The 19775-nt window shown below is 41.4% G+C and overlaps 1 protein-coding gene across 1 annotated transcript; it reads left to right on the top strand.

Moving 5' to 3' along the window:
* Window positions 1-1529: 1529 nt before the first annotated feature.
* On the top strand, window positions 1530-15660 carry ZFP37 (ZFP37 zinc finger protein). Its single transcript, XM_056117164.1, has 3 exons — window positions 1530-1664; window positions 8045-8171; window positions 14009-15660. Exons 1-3 carry the CDS (start codon window positions 1632-1634, stop codon window positions 15553-15555), a joined length of 1707 nt encoding a protein of 568 aa, XP_055973139.1. The 5' UTR covers window positions 1530-1631; the 3' UTR covers window positions 15556-15660.
* The last annotated feature ends 4115 nt before the right edge of the window (window positions 15661-19775 follow it).

The raw sequence follows: 19775 nt of genomic DNA, 5'->3' as shown, positions 1-19775 counted from the left end.
GACTCTTATAAAAGTTAGGGTTGGGTGGCAAGGTCAGAATGGTTTTTGCCTTCGAGAAAGTTGCGAAAGTAGCTTAACAGACCCTGATAATGGCCTAGGGTGGGAGGAATTCTTGTTTTGTGTAATCGAAGCAAATGAAGCCAGAAAGTGAGGATTGGCCACTGTAATAAAGGTTACAACTAGTGTTTTGGGGTCAGCTTGGCTGAACTTAAATGCGATCATTAAACAGATAGATATTGTCATAGTTGAGGTGTGATTATAGACCCAATCCTTGACTTTAAGTGAGGAAGATTAACCCTGGATACTTGGTGGACCTTCTTCTGTCACTTGAAGTTCAGTCTTGCTCATGAGCCCCTTTCCTAAACGAGCAATCGAGAGCTATGATGCAGTAGTTGGGTATCTTCTTCCTTTGTTTGCTTTTTCGGAGCCACATCCATCTGTGATTAGGGATTACTCTTGGCTCTGTGCTCAGGGGGTCACTCTTGGAAGGGCTTGGGGGACCATATGGGGTGCTGGGGATTGAACCCGGGCTGGTCACATGCAAGGCAAGCACCCTAATTCTATCAAGAAGTATTTACTATTTATGACTAGTCATGGAGACAGAGAAACTCCATCAAATGCTAGTTCTCACTGAAAAAATGAAGTGACTTGATGCAACATGTAACTGCATGGTGCTATATGTAACCTGATGCTTACATCACCCCCCTGCCCCTGTCACAGTCCTTATCCCCATCAGCCAGCCTTATCTGACTTTTTGTCTCCCGTGGCCCTCCTATTTTCCTATGATCTTTAGCTATCTAGAATCCTTGGGAGGTATTAAGATTTCTGGTTTCCTAGCAGATTTTGGGGGAAAAAAATTTCAAATTCTGTAATTTTTTTAAGGGCTAAGTCACTATTTATCATATATTTTTACATTGAAATAAAAATAAGCACTGAAACAAGAAATTTTATCATTACAAACAACAGAGCTTCCAGAACTACTTTAAAAATTTTTTTGACTAAAATGAATTTAACTGCTTATATAAATTTTAGCACCTCAGGGAAAAAAAATCCTTGCAATTAAAAAAGGTCAGACTTCAGCGTTTGCTTGTTTTTGGCCATCTAAATCTTTAATGAAGTATAATTGTGTAACAGTTTGAGGTAACAACCTTGCATAGGTATATTTAATAAATGATATTAAACCATAGCTACTTAATACTCAAGCTGTGTTTTTGGCATAAATGTTTCCTCTGGTCATTGATAAACTCTCATTGCACTTCATGATTAGCTGCCCCAGATGACTGGAAACTTCTGATAGGCGGAGTGAGTTGAGGGCAGCTGGAGTCAGGAGCCAGGAGCAGGATCTCTGCCACACCTCTCCGTCCCCCGCGCCCCCAGCCCCGCTCCAGGGTCCTGCGCCTCGGCGCTTCCCGCCCCTCTTCGGCCGGACCTGGCCCCAGACTCCGCTGTACGGCTGTCTTTGTAAAGATGGCTGCGCCCACGCGCGCCACCATGGCTGCTGCCGGACCCGCGCAGGCCGCGCTGCAGGACGCTGCCATGTCTGGCTCCGCCTGCAGGACGAGCCGGACAAAGCCAGAGACTGCACCAGACAGCGGCCGGGACCCCCAGCAGAAGCCGGCCGTCTACCGGAGATGGCTGTGTCCGAGCCCAGGGACCGCGCCGCGGTGAGCGCGACCACCCCGCTAATCGGGGGTCCGTGGAAGGAGGCGGTGGAGAGAGAATTGGAAACTTGGTGGAGTCGGCGCCCGAGGGAGGGCCTTTGGCGCTGCGGGGTTAGAGGCCAGGCGCGCTCGTCGGGGTTCCCCGGGTGCAGGTTGGGGGGATGGGGATGGGGATGGGGAAGGAGTTGGAGGGGGAGCAGTGGAAGTCGATGGACTGAAGAGATGGGGAGTGATGGGGGAGGGGACAGGGGAGGTGAGGGGGAGGGGATGGGGGAGGGGATGGGGATGAAGATGGGAAGTGATGGGAGGAGATGGGGTGAAGAAATGGTAAGTGATGGGGAGGGGCTGAGGAGGGGATGGGGATGGGGGAGGTCAGTGACTGAAAGTTTAGCGCTTGGCAGACTATGGGGATCAGAAATGGGGGCAGCGGGGCTTTATAATATAGCAGAGATGTAGGGGTTCTGTGGGAGCTGCCTATCCCTACGAGGGACCAGTGTAGGGACCAGTGTAGGGGCAAGTGTAGGGACCAGTGTTTTGCGCTTGCCTTATGGTGTTTAGAGACTAGATTGTATGCCACGATGTGGGGAGAAGCTTATTGCAACCACCTAAGACAAGAGACGATGATGATTTAGAATCGTTTTAATTGGTGATATGTCGATGATTAGTCGATGTAAAAAGAAACTAGTCTCCTCCTGTATCTGGAGATGAGACAGTGATGGGAAGATGTGAGTTGTTGGCGGGCTCTCAGGGCAGCTCTCTCTCCCTGCCAACGTTCAGTGCTCTCCAGCCACTGTGTATGGACCGGATCGGGATGGCTCCTCCTTTGTGCTCTGCTTCTGTGTGTGCCACTGTGCTCTCTTCTGTCTGTCTCTCTATCTCTGACTCTGTCTCTGTTGTCTTTCCTCTGGTATCTTCCGGTCTCTCTCTCTGGAGCACTTCTCGCGCTGGATTCTGACTCTGCCCCCTTCTTCTTCCATCCTCTGCTTCTTCTTCCCTGGATCCTGACCCTGACTTCTGGAGCCCGACCTGCTCTCACTTCTGACTCTGCCCTCCTCCGCTCTTACAGTCTTAGTTTATATAGCAATCGCATAGGGTGGTGACACAAAGGTGGGCTGAACATTAATAAATCAACAAAGAGGGGTAAGACCTCTCCTCCAGGAGATTAACTCAAGGATAAAATCTCATCTAAAGAGATTACTCCGGATTACTAGGAGATCCGTTTAAGGGTGGATCCCATCCAGGGTGTGTCGCTTTCTTCTTTCCTCAGCTAGTAATCCACTTAAATGGTTGTAGTAAGTCTACTTCTAATATTTCTAGCAATGTCATTCTCTATGAGCACAGTAAGAGATATATCAAACTTAAAGTTTGATTCTTCCTGAGAATGTCTCACTATATATTCCAGACCACAGTCCTCAGGTTAGGTTAATCTTCCTAACCCCAGCAGGGTCCTAGTTTCGTCTTTACTTTTGGATCATGACAGCATTTGTCTATGACCATGCTCTCACCTCATAGTTGGGTATTGTGGTGCTTTGCCCTGGCCCATTTTGATGCCAGGGTAGCTCACAATGTGCCCTGGGTCCATTCAGTCCCTCGCCTGTACCCTGCTTTTGGGGTGCTAGGAACTAAGGGCAACTGAGTCGAGAAAGCAGATGCCCAGGAGTAAATATTATTGGAGTCAATCAACTCCCAAGTTACAAAGCATAATATTAACTGTCTTCCTGTGTCCATACAGAAAGGACATTGCTTTAAGGTAAACTAAGTTCCCTGCGGAAAGGCTGAAAGGACAAACCCAATGTTATCCTGAAAGACAGTAGGGTTACTGGTGGATTGACATGGAACCCGAGGGAAGAGAATGATCAGGATTTACACCTATATGTTTGGTCTGAGGAACTGGGGGTGGAAAGTGTGGGAAATTTCTATTTTCGGAGAAAGGGTTTGTGTTGGCCGAGCAGATTTGATGAATGGAAATAAGATTCAGTGTGAGTGATAAGTTTGGACATTTTGGACCTGTCAAGTTAGAAGCCCATTTGCATATCCAAGTAGAGAAGTTGAGTACTCATTAGATTTCTGAATCTAGATCTTAGGAGAGGTCTGGGATAGGGAATTCATATTTGAAAGCCATCCACATAAAGCTTGTATTTAAAGCTTGAATAAGACTAGATGTGACCGCCTAGGGAGAGAAGGCAGGGGAGAGAAGAGGGCCAAGGACTATCCTGGAATCACACCAACATTTTGAGGTCTACCTGAAAATATAAGACAACAGAAGTCACATAAATCTGTTTCAAAGAAGCAGAAAGAAGAACTTTTTCAGAACAACACAATCAATGTGCTTCATGCTCTTCTGAGCCCCAGATCTGCAGCTGCAGAGGATTTGCAACTTTGAAAAGTTGTAGCTGGTGTCTGTTTTGACGGGCTAGAACTCTTCCTGTGGTGTCATGAGGGTAAAGTCCTATAGGAATGAGTGGAAAGAAAATAAGTTAAACTGAAAATTTGGAAAACATTGAGAAGAAATTTTGTTAAAGGGAGCACCAAACTGGAAATTGGATGGGACATAAAATCAAGACAGGGTTTTTTTTTTTCCCACATGAATGATAGGAGGCATCCTTAGGTAACAGTGCGATTGACTGAGTAAAAAGGAAGAAGTAATACAAAAGATCAAGAGGCTAATTGCAGGACTGAAGTACTCTAGGTTTGGGTGCCATTGCACAAATGGAGATACTGGCCTTAGGCGAGGGAAGGGACACTTCTATTTTAACACAAGGGGACAGGTCATATGGATTTGGAAACAGGTTGTGGCGTTAGGCAGTAAGATAGTTCTCATCTGTGTGTATAACTGGGAGGAAGAAAGGAACAGGCTGAAGATTTCAGAAAGAGAAAAAATGTTAAGGAACCACCTAGTAAAGAGGAAAGGGGAAAATCGTAGGTTGTTGGTAGTTTGGGAGACCCATTTGAAATATGTTATAAATTTAAAGTGAATCCGTTCAGCACAGCTGTTTATTTTTCTCTTGCAGTGTTCAGCTGCAGGGTTGCAGGCAGAGATTGAGAGATAGTTGCGCTTGACTAAGATTGAAGTCAGTGGATAAGATAAGCAGGGACAGGAAAGCTGTTTTCAATGGAGTGTGAATGGTGCTAGAACAAAAAGTCTAAACAAGATGGAAGAAAACTAAGGCTGCATAGTGAAAGATTGTGAAGAAGTTAGCATCAGTGGACTAGAGGCTTATTGAGGCTTGAGAATCTTAGAGTAGAAGCACTAGAGAATGTGAGCTGAAGGATAGGAAATGAAGGTCAAAGGGTATAAGTTGAGGTTTGGAGGTGATTTGGAGGTTTGAGGAATGGACGGGTGATATGTAAGTAGTTGGGTTTTATTTTGGGAAAGGGGCTGTGAGGGTTGTTCGTGCGAGGCAAGGGAAGTAGCTCTTCTGCATTGATGTAGAAATCATTCAGGAGTTATGGTGAAAAGGAAGCTGGAGCTTTCAATGACTAAGGCAATTCGGAAACCCTTGGGAATATGTGCCTTTGGGAGCAAGTGGTGGAAAAGATCTTTTGGTCATTGGGAAGTTTGTTGGGAGCGGTCATTGTGGAATTAGAGACTTGAGTGGTTGAGAGTTCAGTGATAATCATAATGTGGGTTGTTAGGTGGCCGGCTCTTTGAGGTTAGAGATTGGTGACATTTGACACTAATTGGTGGTCTCTGGGATAAGGAATACTCTTCAGATGTTTACAATTTGAAGACAGGGCCTAGTGCAGTGGGAGGGTGCTTGCGTCGCATGTGGCCGACCCCGATTTGGTCTCTGGTACCCTATACAGTCCCCTGAGGCCCACCAGGAGTGATCCCTGAGTGCAGAGTCAGGTGTAATCTCTGATCACAGGCTGGTATGACTCAAAAACAAACTAAAACATTGAAAATAAAATAACACATGTTTGAACATAAATTCTGCTTAATAAGGGATCTTTAGTATATTTTGAAATGTCTCCTCCAAAATTCTACTAGTTATTTTTACAATTATTTTTCTTACATTATACCTCTATCTTTAAGAGCACTTTTTATAATGCATAAGAACAATATAAGCTTACTTAGATATAACTAGACATTTTACTGATTTGTGTGTGTGTGTGTGTGTGTGTGTGTGTGCTTTTTGGATCACACCTGGCTCATGCACTCAGGAATTGCTCCTGGTGGTGCTCGGGGGACCATAATGGGATGCTGGGAATTGAACCCAAGTTGGCCACGTGCAAGGCAAATGCCCTACCTGCTGTGCTATCGCTCCACTCCCCAGATTTTTTTTTTATTGATAGCCCACTCTTCCATATTATTGCTTTCATCAATCTTGTTTTTTTTTTTTTGCTTTTTTTTTTTTTGGGTCACACCCTGCAATGCTCAGGGGTTACTCCTGGCTCTGCACTCAGGAATTACTCCTGACGGTGCTTGGGGGACCATATGGGATGCCAAGGATCAAACCCAGGTCGGCCGCGTGCAAGGCAAATGCCCTACCCGCTGTTCTATCGCTCCGGCCCCACCTTCATCAATCTTGAACAAATTTTTTTTCTAAGGCCGACCCGAGTTCGATTCCTCCGCCCCTCTCGGAGAGCCCGGCAAGCTACTGAGAGTATCTCGCCCGCACGGCAGAGCCTGGCAAGCTACTCGTGACGTATTCGATATGCCAAACACAGTAACAACAAGTCTCACTATGGAGATGTTACTGGGCCCGCTCGAGCAAATCGATGAATAACGGGATGACCGTGACCATGACCGTGAATTTCTCCTTTGTTTCAGAAATTCCTTTTCTCTTTTTTATTGTGGGGTGGCTCCTAAGTCAGGTTTTACATGGACCACCCTGGTTCCTGGGGGCCTCCAAGACCATACCTGACAGATGGGGTGTCTCCAAAATTGTACTAGGGCATTCTCAGGGAACCAGGTTGTGCTGGGAATTATACGCCTCAGTCCTTGAACATCTCTGCAGCCCCAAATTCCTCTTTTTCCTCTCTCTCCTCCTTCCTTATTCTGTCTTATCTCTTCTCCTTGTTTCTACAGTACATAGTTATTACACTTCCTTCATTTTTATATGCCTAACATACCTTTCTTTTGTTTCATAATAATTTTTTGGCTAATTGTAAAGATCAGTAGTCACAATTCTACTTCAGAATTCAGTGTGTATAAACACCATTTTGCAATTATGCATTTAAATTTATATTCAAATATGTAAATTTTATGTTTATATTTAAATATATTTAAACAGAATTTTAGAATATATAAATTATATTTAAATATTCGTCATTATACTTAAATATATAAATATGCATTATTATGCATTATTATGGGCTGGAGCGATAGCACAGCGGGTAGGGCGTTCGCCTTACAAGCGGCCAACATGGCCGACCCGAGTTCGATTCCTCCGCCCCTCTCGGAGAGCCCGGCAAGCTACCGAGAGTATTCGATATGCCAGACACAGTAACAACAAAGTCTCCAATGGAGACGTTACTGGGCCCGCTCGAGCAAATCGACGATCAACGGGAGGGCCTTTACCTTTTTTTAAATATGCATTATTATATTTAAGAAGAGACAATAGTATAAGACTTTTTTGGCTAAATGTCTTTCTAATATTCTGATATTTTTTAATCCTCTTGAATAAACAATTTCATCATAGGGACATTCTTAGTCAATTTGGGCTGTTAAGCCTGAGTGGCTTACAATCAAAAATAACTTTATTTATGACAGTTTTAATGGTTGCAAGTCCAAGGTCAAGGTTCCAATATTTTCAGTTCTAGAGAGAGTGTGCTTCCAAGTTTCAAATTTCTCATTGAATCTTCACAAAGCAGAATAGTAGACAAAGGAAGCAAGTTCTCATGACTCACAATAAAGCCACTAACCCCATCATAAGAACTCCACTATCAGGACCTAATCTACTCCTAAGTATCTTCCAGAGGCTTTATCTCTGAATGTCATTACAATCTGGGGTAAGGTTTCAGTATATGAAGTTGGGGGAGACAAACATTTAGGTGATAAGAGGAACATGATTTTTATTCTTTTTCTTTCTTTCTTTCTTTCTTTCTTTTTTTTTTTTTTTTTTGCTTTTTGGGTCACACCTGGCGATGCTCAGGGGTTACTCCTGGCTTTGCACTCAGGAATCACTACTGGCAGTGCTCAGGGGACCATATGGGATGCTGGGAATCGAACCCGGGCCGGCCGCGTGCAAGGCAAATGCCCTACCCGCTGTGCTATCACTCCAGCCCCTAGGATTTTTATTCTTAAAATAAAAATGAGTAGTAGTATATATACAATATAATGATCAATCTTGAATGGTCAAGGCAAGAACAAGCGGTTCTCATCTTGTTCAAACAGTTACTAATGTGGATAGCTGACTTAATAGAACATTCTGTTACAGGGATCAGTAACATTCAAAGACGTGACTATGACCTTTACCCAGAAGGAATGGGAACAGTTAGATCCAGCTCAGAGGACTCTCTACAAGGATGTGATGCTGGAGAACTATAGCAATCTCGCCTCTGTGGGTAAGGGCAGTTCCTTGGTAGTTCAAAATACATCAACTTTTCTCAATGCCTTGATAATGTGGACCTTGAGTTTTATGAGTTAAAGGGTATTTTAAAAAAATCTCTTCCGGGTACCAGGTAAGATACTTGTGCTACTCGCTCCAAAATGAACGGTCATTATAGATAAGGTACATGACATCTGCATTGTGAAATTTCAGGAAAAATATATTTATCCTTTGAATAAGAGGATGCCAAACTTATTTTCCCCACTGGACCCCTTTCAGAAACAAACAAACAAAGAAAACCCCAATGCACTCAGCACCCCTCTGGAAAGCTACCTTCTTTAAATGAACGAAGTGTTCCCAACTTTGTTGCATCTAAGGCTACTACCACTCTGTGCATCTCTGCATTCTGGGACCCCACAGGGGCTGGTAGGGCCACTGGAAAACCACATTGTAGTTTCCCACCTCGAGAAGCCCTGCTTTAAAGGTTATGAAATTCAAATGGTAGTGCTTGACCTCTGGGATTATTCCAACACTCAGATTCTATGATTTTTTTACGAGCAGGGTGTAGAACTCCAAGCCAGATATGATCTCCACGTTGGAAAAAGGAAAAGAGCCATGGCTGGGGAAAAGGAAAAGACCAAGCCAGGGTCAAGGCAGTCTGAGTGAAATACCGAGACCCAAGAAAATGGGGTCCAGTGAAAGGAAGTACTTCCGTTGTGGGTGTCACCTTAGAATTCTTCAGAGCATCTTTTATCATTAAATTCTTCTTAAAGGTCCCAGACCTTTCTTAATCAGGGAGTAGTGCTGGGGACTGGCCCCAGGTAAACAGCCCCAAAGCAGAGACACTGTGAGGATTAAGGAACAAGACAGAAATAAGATTGAAAAGCATGGGTTTAGGGTTAACAGCCTGAGACTCAGACCCTTGGCCGTCCTCCATGTGTAATACTTACTGCTTAGAACTAGTAATCATCAGGACGAAAAACAACATTCCTTGATCGAATACTTAACTATCTTAATCTATCCAGGCTAGATTTTTACACATCCAGAGCCTAAGTATATCAGGAAAAACATCATTGTATGGGCTTTCTCAAGGAGAGATTCTTCTAGAGTGTGGGAGCAAAGATGAAGCAGTTACAGGACCCTCACCCGGGCAGCATTCTGCCTCTGGGTGCCAGCATTCATGACTTTAAGTTCCCCAAAACTTCCTATCTTGCCTGTCTCCTTTATATCTATCTCGTCCCAACAAAGTGGTAATAGAAAAATGTCAGAATCTCTGGGAAGGAGAGGAGAGTTCAATCTACAAAATATAGTCCTAAGCCAACATGACTTACGGGAATCTTTATTAAAACCACTTGTATTAGCTTGCTCTGTTCCACTAAAAAGGAATGACCCCGAAATCTTAGTAGCATATTGGTCAGGCTGAATTCCTGTTCTATTTTAACTTCAGTTGGATACCTGAATTTAGCTAATTCAGTTCTTGTGCTAGCAGGGAAAAATAATTGGTGGAGCCAGATGACAGACGCTTAATATAAGTATTTGGAAGTGATAGGTGTTATGGTCTGCTTGCATTTTATTGATTAGATGTATCATCAGGCCACTTCTGAGTTTAACAGGGTAGGAAAGTATAATTCTTCCAACCAGGGGGATTCAAATGGCTTATTTTTACCTCCTCAATTTTCACCGACCTCACCCAAATCAGTCTTTTACTATTTTACCTAAAAGACTCCAATTTGATTATATTTTTAAGTCCATATTTTTAAAAATAAAGGCCACACATGAGGGTTCTGGGGAGAGGTGGTATGTGACTCTGGATCAAACTTACGGCCTCACACATGTGCTTTACCCCTTAAGCTTTGTTGTTTGCCCTCAATCAATGGGCAGAGGGAGCATACCCAGGAATCCTCAAAGACTGTTCCTGGCTCAGTGCTTTGGGGTCACTCCTGGGGGTGTTTAAGGGACCATATGTGGTGCTTAGGATTAAACCCTGGTTTCCTGCCTACAAAGGTTGTGCTCCAACCCATTGAAATATCTCTCTGGTGTTCTTGAATACATTACAGATTCCTTTTTAGATGTTGTCCACAGACACTAGCATATCCTGATGTGAGTTGGGAATGTGGTTCAGTGCTTGCCCTCCTGTGTTCAATACCAATCACATTACAATTATTTATATAATTAAAAATTATATACATTATATAATTTTATATAAGTAAAAATTATTTATAAGTTATTATTTATAGCACTACAATTCCCAAGTTACCAGAATGCCATTACTACCTTTAAGCACCTTCTGACTCCAAATTTGGCAATACTCAATGAGTTTTCAAGACCAGAGGGATAAGTTTTTCAAATAACAAATGAAGAGGCCTCATCGTGTTTTTGATCTGTCCATTAGCAGTTCCAGTTCTGGCTATCCTTACTCTCTTTCTTGGTGTTATTCTGAAAAATAATCTGGAATCATTTCATGCATCTCTATCATTGGTATAGCAAATATCTTCTTCAAGTTCTTATGTAATATTTAGAGATACTTTAAGGAAGAGCTATTCTATTTTATTCAATGATTTTTGGTTCTAATGAATACCATAATGCCATTTTTGAAGATATAATCATTTTTGGTTTGGGTTTTCCTTGACCACACCCAGCAGTACTTAGGGATCACCCCTGCCTCTGTGCTCAGGGATCACTCCTAGAGGCTTAGAGGACCGTAGGGTGTGCTGGGGATTGAACTCGGTTGACTGAATGCAAAGCAAGCTCCCTATCCACTGTACTAGGTCCTTAGTCCTTAAGATATTGTCATTTTAGCTAAAAATTCTTGCTTTAGTTATGGTCTCATATTCAGGATAAGTCTATAGCCCTAATGAAATGCTTTGCAAAACCCAACTCTCCTTTAGTATTTCTTATTCTATGAAACCAGTTCATTAATTCAGATTCTCCTCCTTTTCCTCATGATAAATTTCTCATGTAGTGCTTTATATCTTTCCTACTGACAGCTATCAATTGGAGCCAGTTCAAATAATTGTTTTAAGTGTTCCTTATAACATTGTACTGCAAGGGTAGACATTTGAGATTTTTTTTCTCTTTTCACAGGGAAATTTGCCTCTGTCTTCCTTTCCTTAACTTCCATGGACATTGGGAATTACTGCCTTTGTAATGTTTCATACAAGTTCTTATATATTTTTTTCCCTCTCAGAATGCTTACATCACTTAAATTACCCAAAATGAAGAAGCAGCTAGAAACTCTATCTCTCCCTACTATGTCTAGCCTACTGCTGTATCTGTACTTAAAGTAATGTTTGTCTACTCCTTGGGAACAACTCTCTCTCTCTCTCTCTCTTTTTGCTTTTTGGGTCACACCTGGTGATACACAGGGTTTACTCCTGGCTTTGCACTCAGGAATTATTCCTGGCAGTGCTCAGGGGACCATATGGGATGCTGGGAATCGAACCTGGGTCAGCTGCGTGCAATACAAATGCCCTACCTGCTGTACTATTGCTCCAGCCCCAAGGGAACAACTCTCTTATGAGATCTTCATTAAGGGCTGGAGACATAGTACAGTGCGTAGGGTGTGTGCCTTGTTTGTGTCTCACCAGATTTTGAGCCCAGGCATCCCATATGGCCCCACCCGGAGTGATCCCTCATCGCAGAGCCAGAAATAAGCCCTGAGAATATCCAATGTGACCTCCAAACAACAAAAAGTCCTCCATTAATTCTTAGGGTTTTAGGTTACTAGCAGAGCTCATGCCTTGTATGTGTAAGAAAGACCCATGGCACAATCCTTGGCACTTAATTGTTCCCTGGGTACTGCCATTATAATCCTAGTAGCCCCTGTGCAATGCTGGTTGTGGCCCTCAAGCACTGTCAGTCTGTTTGGTGCCAGTACAAAAAGTGGTTCTTATTAAAATCAAAGAAGAATGATATTGTTAACATGACCTTGGGTGGTAGCAGTAGCACAGTGGGTAGGGCGTTTGCCCTGCACGTGGCCAGCCCAGTTTCAATTCCTCCATCCCTCTTGGAGAGCCTGGAAAGCTACCAAGAGTATCCCACCACATGGCAGAGCCTGGCAAGCTCCCCGTGGCGTATTCAATATGCCAAAAACAGTAATAACAAGTCTTACAATGGAGACTTTACTGGTGTCTGCTTGAGCAATTAATGAACAACGGTAAGACCATGCTACAGTACTATTCCTCAGTCACTTGTAAACCATATATTTCTCTTTGGTTAACTTATATATAATTTATAATTTTTCATTAAGTAAATAAAAATTTTATTATAAGACATGAGGAATATTATTACCCAAGTTCATATACTTTAGCCAGTTCTTCTTTTTTACAATTAAATTAAAAATTAAAAAAAATTTTTTATTGAATCACAGTGAGATAGATTCTTATAAAACTGTTCATGATAAGGTTTCATTCATATAGTGTTCCAGCACCCATCCCTCCAGTGTACATTTCCCAGCACCAGTGTACTCAGTTTCTCCAATCCCCCAGCCTGCCTCTATGGCAAGCACTTTTCTTCTTTCTCTTTATCTCTGTCTGTCTCTTTCTCACTCACTCACTCTCTCTCTCTCTTCCTTTCCCCCTATTTCCCTTTGGGCATTGTGGTTTGCAATATAGATACTGAAGGGTTACCAGAATATCCTATTACCTACTTTTAATACAAAGTTCTTATCCTGTGTGATTGTTTCCAGCTATTATTGTCATACTGGTCCCTTCTCTAACTTACTTAACCTCTGCTCCACACAGACTTGTGGTTGATCCCAACCATTGACCAGTCCCCAAGCCCCCTTTTTCCCTGGCTGTGGATATTAGTTTTCTACCATATATATATTTTTATATACCACAAATGAATGCAGTCATTCTATATCTGTCCCTCTCCTTCTGACTCATTTCACTCATCATGATACTCTCCATGCCCGTCCATTTATAGACATTAGCCAGTTCTTACCTGGAACAAAATACCAGGAAATTTTGGGAGCCATTGACTATTTAAATGATGCAAATGGCCCTCTTGGGGGACACATAACCACATGCTCTACTTTCCTATATACTCATGCATGATTTTTTTACTGATGAATATTATGTTATGCCAAGAAATATGACTTTATTATTACTTATTCTATCGTCGATTTGCTCGAGCAGGCCCAGTAACGTCTCCATTGGAGACTTTGTTGTTACTGTGTCTGGCATATCGAATACTCTCGGTAGCTTGCCGGGCTCTCTGAGAGGGGCGGAGGAATCGAACTCGGGTCGGCCATGCTGGCCGCTTGTAAGGCGAACGCCCTATCCGCTGTGCTATCGCTCCAGCTTATTCTATATCACTTTAAAATGTGAGCATCTGATAGAAATTAACTAGAAAATGAAGTTTTAGAAGAATGGTTCTTCGCTATTTTGACTTCAGCTAGATATGTCTCTAGTTGTGATGGAGAATCAGAGTACTAAGGACTGTGAGAGCCAAATACTATGGGTGGGTTAATAGTTATCAGAGATGGGTAGTTTGGGCTGAGAAGATAGTTCAAATCATAGCAATATAATCCCATGTCCTGTAAACCTTATCCATTCTCTGTTCACTGCTCCATGTGTTAAGTTACTATTTTATCCCAGGTTGGAAGGTCATATTTGTAAATCTTGAAAGCTGTAGCTGTCACTGTTGCCAATATTCTTTTCTTATTTTGCTCTAGCACTTCCCCCACTCCCCCCAGAGATTATGAAGATAGGGAGATACGTTCTTTGTGTTTACTTCACTACGGGAATCTGGCTTGATTATTCAAGCCCACAACAGGAATTTTTTAAAGTTTAATCCTCAAATATTAAATCCCAAAGTTCCACAAAAATGTTTGGTTGAATTCTGTTTTAGAAAAAGCACAGAAAGAAGATGAACAACTCGAAAATCAGAAATCTCAAAACAAGCTCCCTATGGAAGTCGCAGTCAAGAAAAAATCCTTAACTAAGAAGAAAGGCCAGGAATGTAGTTCACTTGGGAAAAAGCATGTGGGTACAAAACATGTTTCTTCAAAGAAAAAGTTGCTTAAATTTGATTCACATGGAAAGAATTTGAAACAGAGTTTAGATCTATCTGGTCACAAAAGAAATCATGCAAAAAAGAAACCCGATGTGACTAAAGAGCACAGGAAAACAATCAGCAACAACTTATCTGATATAAAGAAAGACAAAAATCAAACTGAAAAGAAACCCAAGAAATTACCCAAACATAGCTCAACTACGAAGTGTGACAAAACCCAGTCTGGCAAGAAACATGAGAAATTAGCTCGTCACTGCCCCTCCAGTCCTAAGGGAGACAGAATTCAAACTGGAGGCAAAAAAGAGAAACCCTCTAGACGTAGTTCCTCTTCTACACGCGCCAAAACTCAAACTAAAGTGAAATCCTATAAATGTAATCAATGTGGGAAGCTTCTCAGCCATAAGCAAGCACTCACTGACCATCAGAGAATACATACTGGGGAGAAACCATACGAATGCAATGAATGTGGGATAGCTTTTGGCCAAAAGTCACACCTTGTTGTACATCAAAGAACTCACACTGGAGAAAAACCGTATGAATGTGACAAGTGTGGTAAAGCCCATGGTCACAAGCATGCCCTCACGGACCATCTCAGAGTTCACACTGGGGAAAAGCCCTATAAATGTACCGACTGTGGGAAAACCTTCAGACACAGTTCAAACCTCATTCAGCATGTGAGATCTCACACAGGTGAAAAGCCATATGAATGTAAGGAATGTGGAAAATCTTTTAGATATAACTCATCTCTGACTGAACACGTGAGAACGCATACAGGTGAGATACCCTATGAATGTAATGAGTGTGGAAAAGCCTTTACATACAGTTCGTCACTTACTAAGCATATGAGAATCCACACCGGTGAGAAACCCTTTGCGTGTAATGAGTGTGGGAAGGCTTTTAGCAAGAAGTCACACCTAATTATACATCAAAGGACTCATACTAAAGAGAAACCATATAAATGTAAGGATTGTGGGAAAGCCTTTGGACATAGCTCGTCTCTTACGTACCACATGAGAACTCACACCGGGGAAAGTCCTTTCGAATGTAATCAGTGCGGGAAGGCCTTCAAGCAAGTCGAAGGCCTTACTCAGCACCAGAGAGTTCATACCGGGGAAAAACCCTATGAATGTAATGAATGTGGTAAATCCTTTAGCCAAAAGTCACATCTCATTGTACACCAGAGAACCCATACTGGGGAGAGACCCTATGAGTGTAATGAATGTAGAAAAGCCTTCACTGCCAAGTCACAGCTTGTCATACATCAGAGATCCCACACAGGAGAGAAACCCTTTGAATGCAATGAATGTGGTAAAGCATTCAAGCAAAATGCGTCTCTTACCAAACATCTGAAGACTCATTCTGAAGAGAAATCTCAAGGCTAAATTTATTGTGCCACCTTTTTTTTAAAAAAAAAACAACTGAATTCAAGGTTTTATTTAACCATAGAAACATTGTGAACTTTAGGATACTAGAATGCCTCTAAGAGGCTGCAGAGATCATGCAGGAGCTTTTGTGCTTGCCTGGCACACAGCTGACCTGGGTTGAGCCCCTGTACCTCATGTGGCCCCAAAGAGCATTTCTAGGAGTGATCCCTGAGCACAGAGCCAGGAGGAAGCCCCGAGAATTGCCAGGAGGGACTGAAACCTGCCACCCCCAAATCAAAACACTCAAATAGAAATCATAGCTTATTACATATGAGAGAATTTGAAAACAGTTCTTCACATCGACACAGTGGATGAAGAGTTTAGACTTGATACCAAATCTTTTGTAGAAAATGTTATTTTCAAAGCATTCAAGTATTATAAATTATATATATGTTTAGATAGAAATCTAAGATTTAAAAATTTGTGAATGAATTGAATGATTATAGAAGTGGACAAACAGATGACATGTTGATAATTCTTAAAGTCTGTAGGTGTTGCTATTAAATGATCATGCTTATCTCTCTATTGCCTTGTGAGGCTATTCATATAATTCTTTTCTTTGCTATTATCACTCAGGTCTCATTTCTTTTTTATATCCTTCATCAGTCAAATTTATGTAAAAATATTTGCACAAAATAAAAATGAAAATCAAAGAAAACAGCGAGTAAAGAATGATGTCCAAATATGTTAAGTGAAAAAGCAGGTGGTTGAACCATCTACATACTATATTTCCTCTGTGTACAAACTGTATCCGTTCTGTATCTCTTTGTAATATATCTGTATGTATTAATGTATGTATACACATATTTCTATGTGACTAGGTTCTATTTAAAAAAAAAAACGATGTGGTTGCCATTGACATTGGAGCTGCTGACCCTGGTTCCATCTCCAGCACCATGAACAGTCCCCTGAGAACTACCAGGACTGTTCCCTGTTTTGTCATATACATGTGTTTTCAAAGTACAAGTTTTAATATGCTTAAATCAATACTTTGGTTTTCTTCACTTGGCTCCCTCAATGATTTGAAAGATTTCTCATTCCTCTTCATAAACGTGAATAAATTAGTTTTGGTAGTAATTGTGAGTACTTTCATTAAAATAATCATAATTAACAGCACTGTTTCTTCTTTTAATTTTTTACATACTGATGACTAATTGTAATTATAGGTATAAATCTGAAAATCATTCAATTTTATCTCATGGTCGATGTACTGACACACAAACACCTGAGTCAGGAATCTGAAACGTGTAACAGCAAATGCCACTGTTCAGTCCCTTGTCCCCTATATCTGCTGTAGTTTGTAAATCATGTACTCTTTCTGTGTAAATCAGATTTGATTTTACATTCATTTCTTTTCTTAAAATTTTGAAAATTTTATTTTCATAAGGTTGTTCACATTAAGTGATTACTTTCAATATTTTAACACCAATCCCACTACCATTATTTCAAAATTTCTCACCACTAGTCAAGTTTGCCTGCCACAGGCAGATGCTAGATAATTTATTTTCTATTGCATATTATAAATATCATGAGAGGTTTCCTGGAATTCTAAAATTGTAAATGTTTGGGTCCAGATACATCTCTGTAGGGAGCTAATCCATTATGAGATTCATTTGTGTGTCTCTGGATCAGGGGCATTTAATGCACTTAAATGGCGCCCAGAGGCACTTTGTGGGTGTGACAGCCAGGACCCCGAGGGGGCGGGGAGATGGGAAGGGACAGCTCATCCTGACCCATCATGTGGTCTGGAGTCTTTAGTCCCTGGTCCCTCGTACGTGGGTTTTTCTTTTGGAAGTTTGTGGCCACTGGGAGTTCATTTGGAGTCGGGGGGAGAGAGGGTACTCACTCCATCTGAGGTGCTCCAGTGAAATCAGCTCAGCATGGGGTCCAGAGAAATCTCTGGCCAGCTGCCCTCTTTCCGGATTCACCGCTGAGTCTCTAGATTCATTTCTTGACAGTCATTCTTTTTTTTTTTTTTAGTAGTGAATCACTGTGAGGTACAGTTACACACTTACTAACTTTTGTGCTTGCGTTTCAGTCATACAATGATTGAGTACCCATCCCTCCACCATTCCCTATTCTCCAGACAATCATTCTTAAGGCATTATGAATCAGTTTAGGTTTGCCCAAGAGCCATATTGTTTATTGCAAGATTAGATAATATATTTTTTAAAATTAAGTTATATTTAAAATACAATTAAATTGCTTTTAACTATATTTATTAAAACAAGAAAGTAAGGACAGAAGTGTTATTTTATTTTGTTTTATTTTATTTTATTTTTTTGCTTTTTGGGTCACACCCAGCGATTCACAGGGGTTACTCCTGGCTCTGTACTCAGGAGTTACTCCTGGCTGTGCTCAGGATACCAAATGGGATGCTGGGAATCAAACTCGGGTCGGCTGCGTGCAAGGCAAACGCCCTACCGACTGTGCTATCTCTCCAACCCAGAAGTGTTATTTTAAATAAGGTAGTAATTTGCATGTGTGTTACCACCCGCTCCAGCAAATCTATGAACTAGGGGATGACAAGTGACAAGTTACCTGTTACATTTTTTCACAGTAAACTTATTATGGTACTTTGTTTCTTCTACAGAGTGAACGTGAGTCTGTTCACTTCCTAATTACATTCAATTCTGCTCAACAAATATTTCCTAATTGCATTCAATTCTGCTCAATAAATATTTCTCCAAGATACTTGTCTACCATATGATTGCCTAAACAAACATGATTAAGAATCACCTTTGCAAATAATTTTCATTCAGCATCATGTTTTCCTGACTATATTTTCAAATTTTCGATATTTGAAAGGTATAAATATTTAGAATGGAATGGATGTGTGTTAGAAAGTCAATTTATGCATGTTATGCTGTTATTTCCATTAAGCTTTTATCCTTGGGGAAGATAATGCAATGTGAAAACCATTTCCACCAGAAATTATTGCCAAGTGGAAACATAGCACTCTGTAGAGTGAATTATCACTTCCAGAATTATATAGAATCTCCACTTCTTTAGAATGATTGAAAAATGAATGATTAGAGCTGTGTTAAATTTCCTACATCTCTTGGAAAATACAGAATGAGGCCAGGCGTGGGACAGTGAAGAATGCTAAACAACAGAAATTAATGCAGAAAGTCACTGTTTCACTGTATCACTGTCATCCCATTGTTCGTAGATTTACTCGAGCAGGTGCCAGAAATTTCTCTATTCCTCCCATCCATGAAATTCTAGCAGCCCTTCCTTACTTGTCTTTCCCAATGATTGGAGGCTCTCTCAGGGTCAGGGGAATGAGACCTGTTATCGTTACTGTTTTTGGCATGTCGAATACGCCATGGGGAGCTTGCCAGGTTCTGCAAGATCGATCTATCTATCTATCTATCTATCTATCTATCTATCTATCTAGATATCTATCTAGATCTATATCTATACATAGATAGATAGATAGATAGATAGATAGATAGATAGATAGATAGATCTATGATTTGTTGCCTACTGTCTGAACCCCATCAGATATGTTGTGGTAATTATGAAAATGGGTAGGAAGTGTCTTATGATGTGTCCAGGAATATGTTCACTCATACGTGAGGCTCAGCCCAAGCATCTGCAAAGAGGCCTGAAGCGTGGCGGTGGTTGGGTAGTGGAGGTTGGCTGCTGGGGCTGGGTACCTTGGGGTGGGGAGGGCTCTCACCCACCCCCTCTGGGGCACCCCGAGTGAAAACAGCCTGGCATGCAGAAAGTCATCCTGAAAAAAAATGAAAAAGTGGAGAGTGAATAAAAGTTAACGTTAAGGAGTGAGGAAATGATTTCTGAAACTGATTGGCAGGAGCAATGAAAGGAAACAGACATGGAGGTGTGTCTAATTTAGCTATACTCAAACTTCAAGTTGCATCAAAATTGTCTGCAGAGTTTATTAAAACAGACATCAGAAAGGATCTTGCCTTTCCCACCGAGTTTTGGATTCAATAAATCTTCAGTTGGGCCTGATCATTTTTAATTTTTAAACTGTTTATATTTTAAAATTATTTTTATGTGGGGTGCACCTGGCTATGTTTAGGCTTTACCCTTGGCTCTGTGCTCAGGGATCACTTCTGGTGGGGCTTAGGGGACCACATGCAGTGCTCTGGATCAAGAGCTTTCCAACTGTACTATCTCCGACCCAAATAATTTCCTTTTTAAAATTA

This window comes from Sorex fumeus, unplaced genomic scaffold (assembly GCF_029834395.1).
Source record: "Sorex fumeus unplaced genomic scaffold, SorFum_2.1 ptg000034l, whole genome shotgun sequence".
Taxonomy (NCBI): Eukaryota; Metazoa; Chordata; class Mammalia; order Eulipotyphla; family Soricidae; genus Sorex; species Sorex fumeus.
This window is presented reverse-complemented; position numbering and strand designations above follow the sequence as displayed.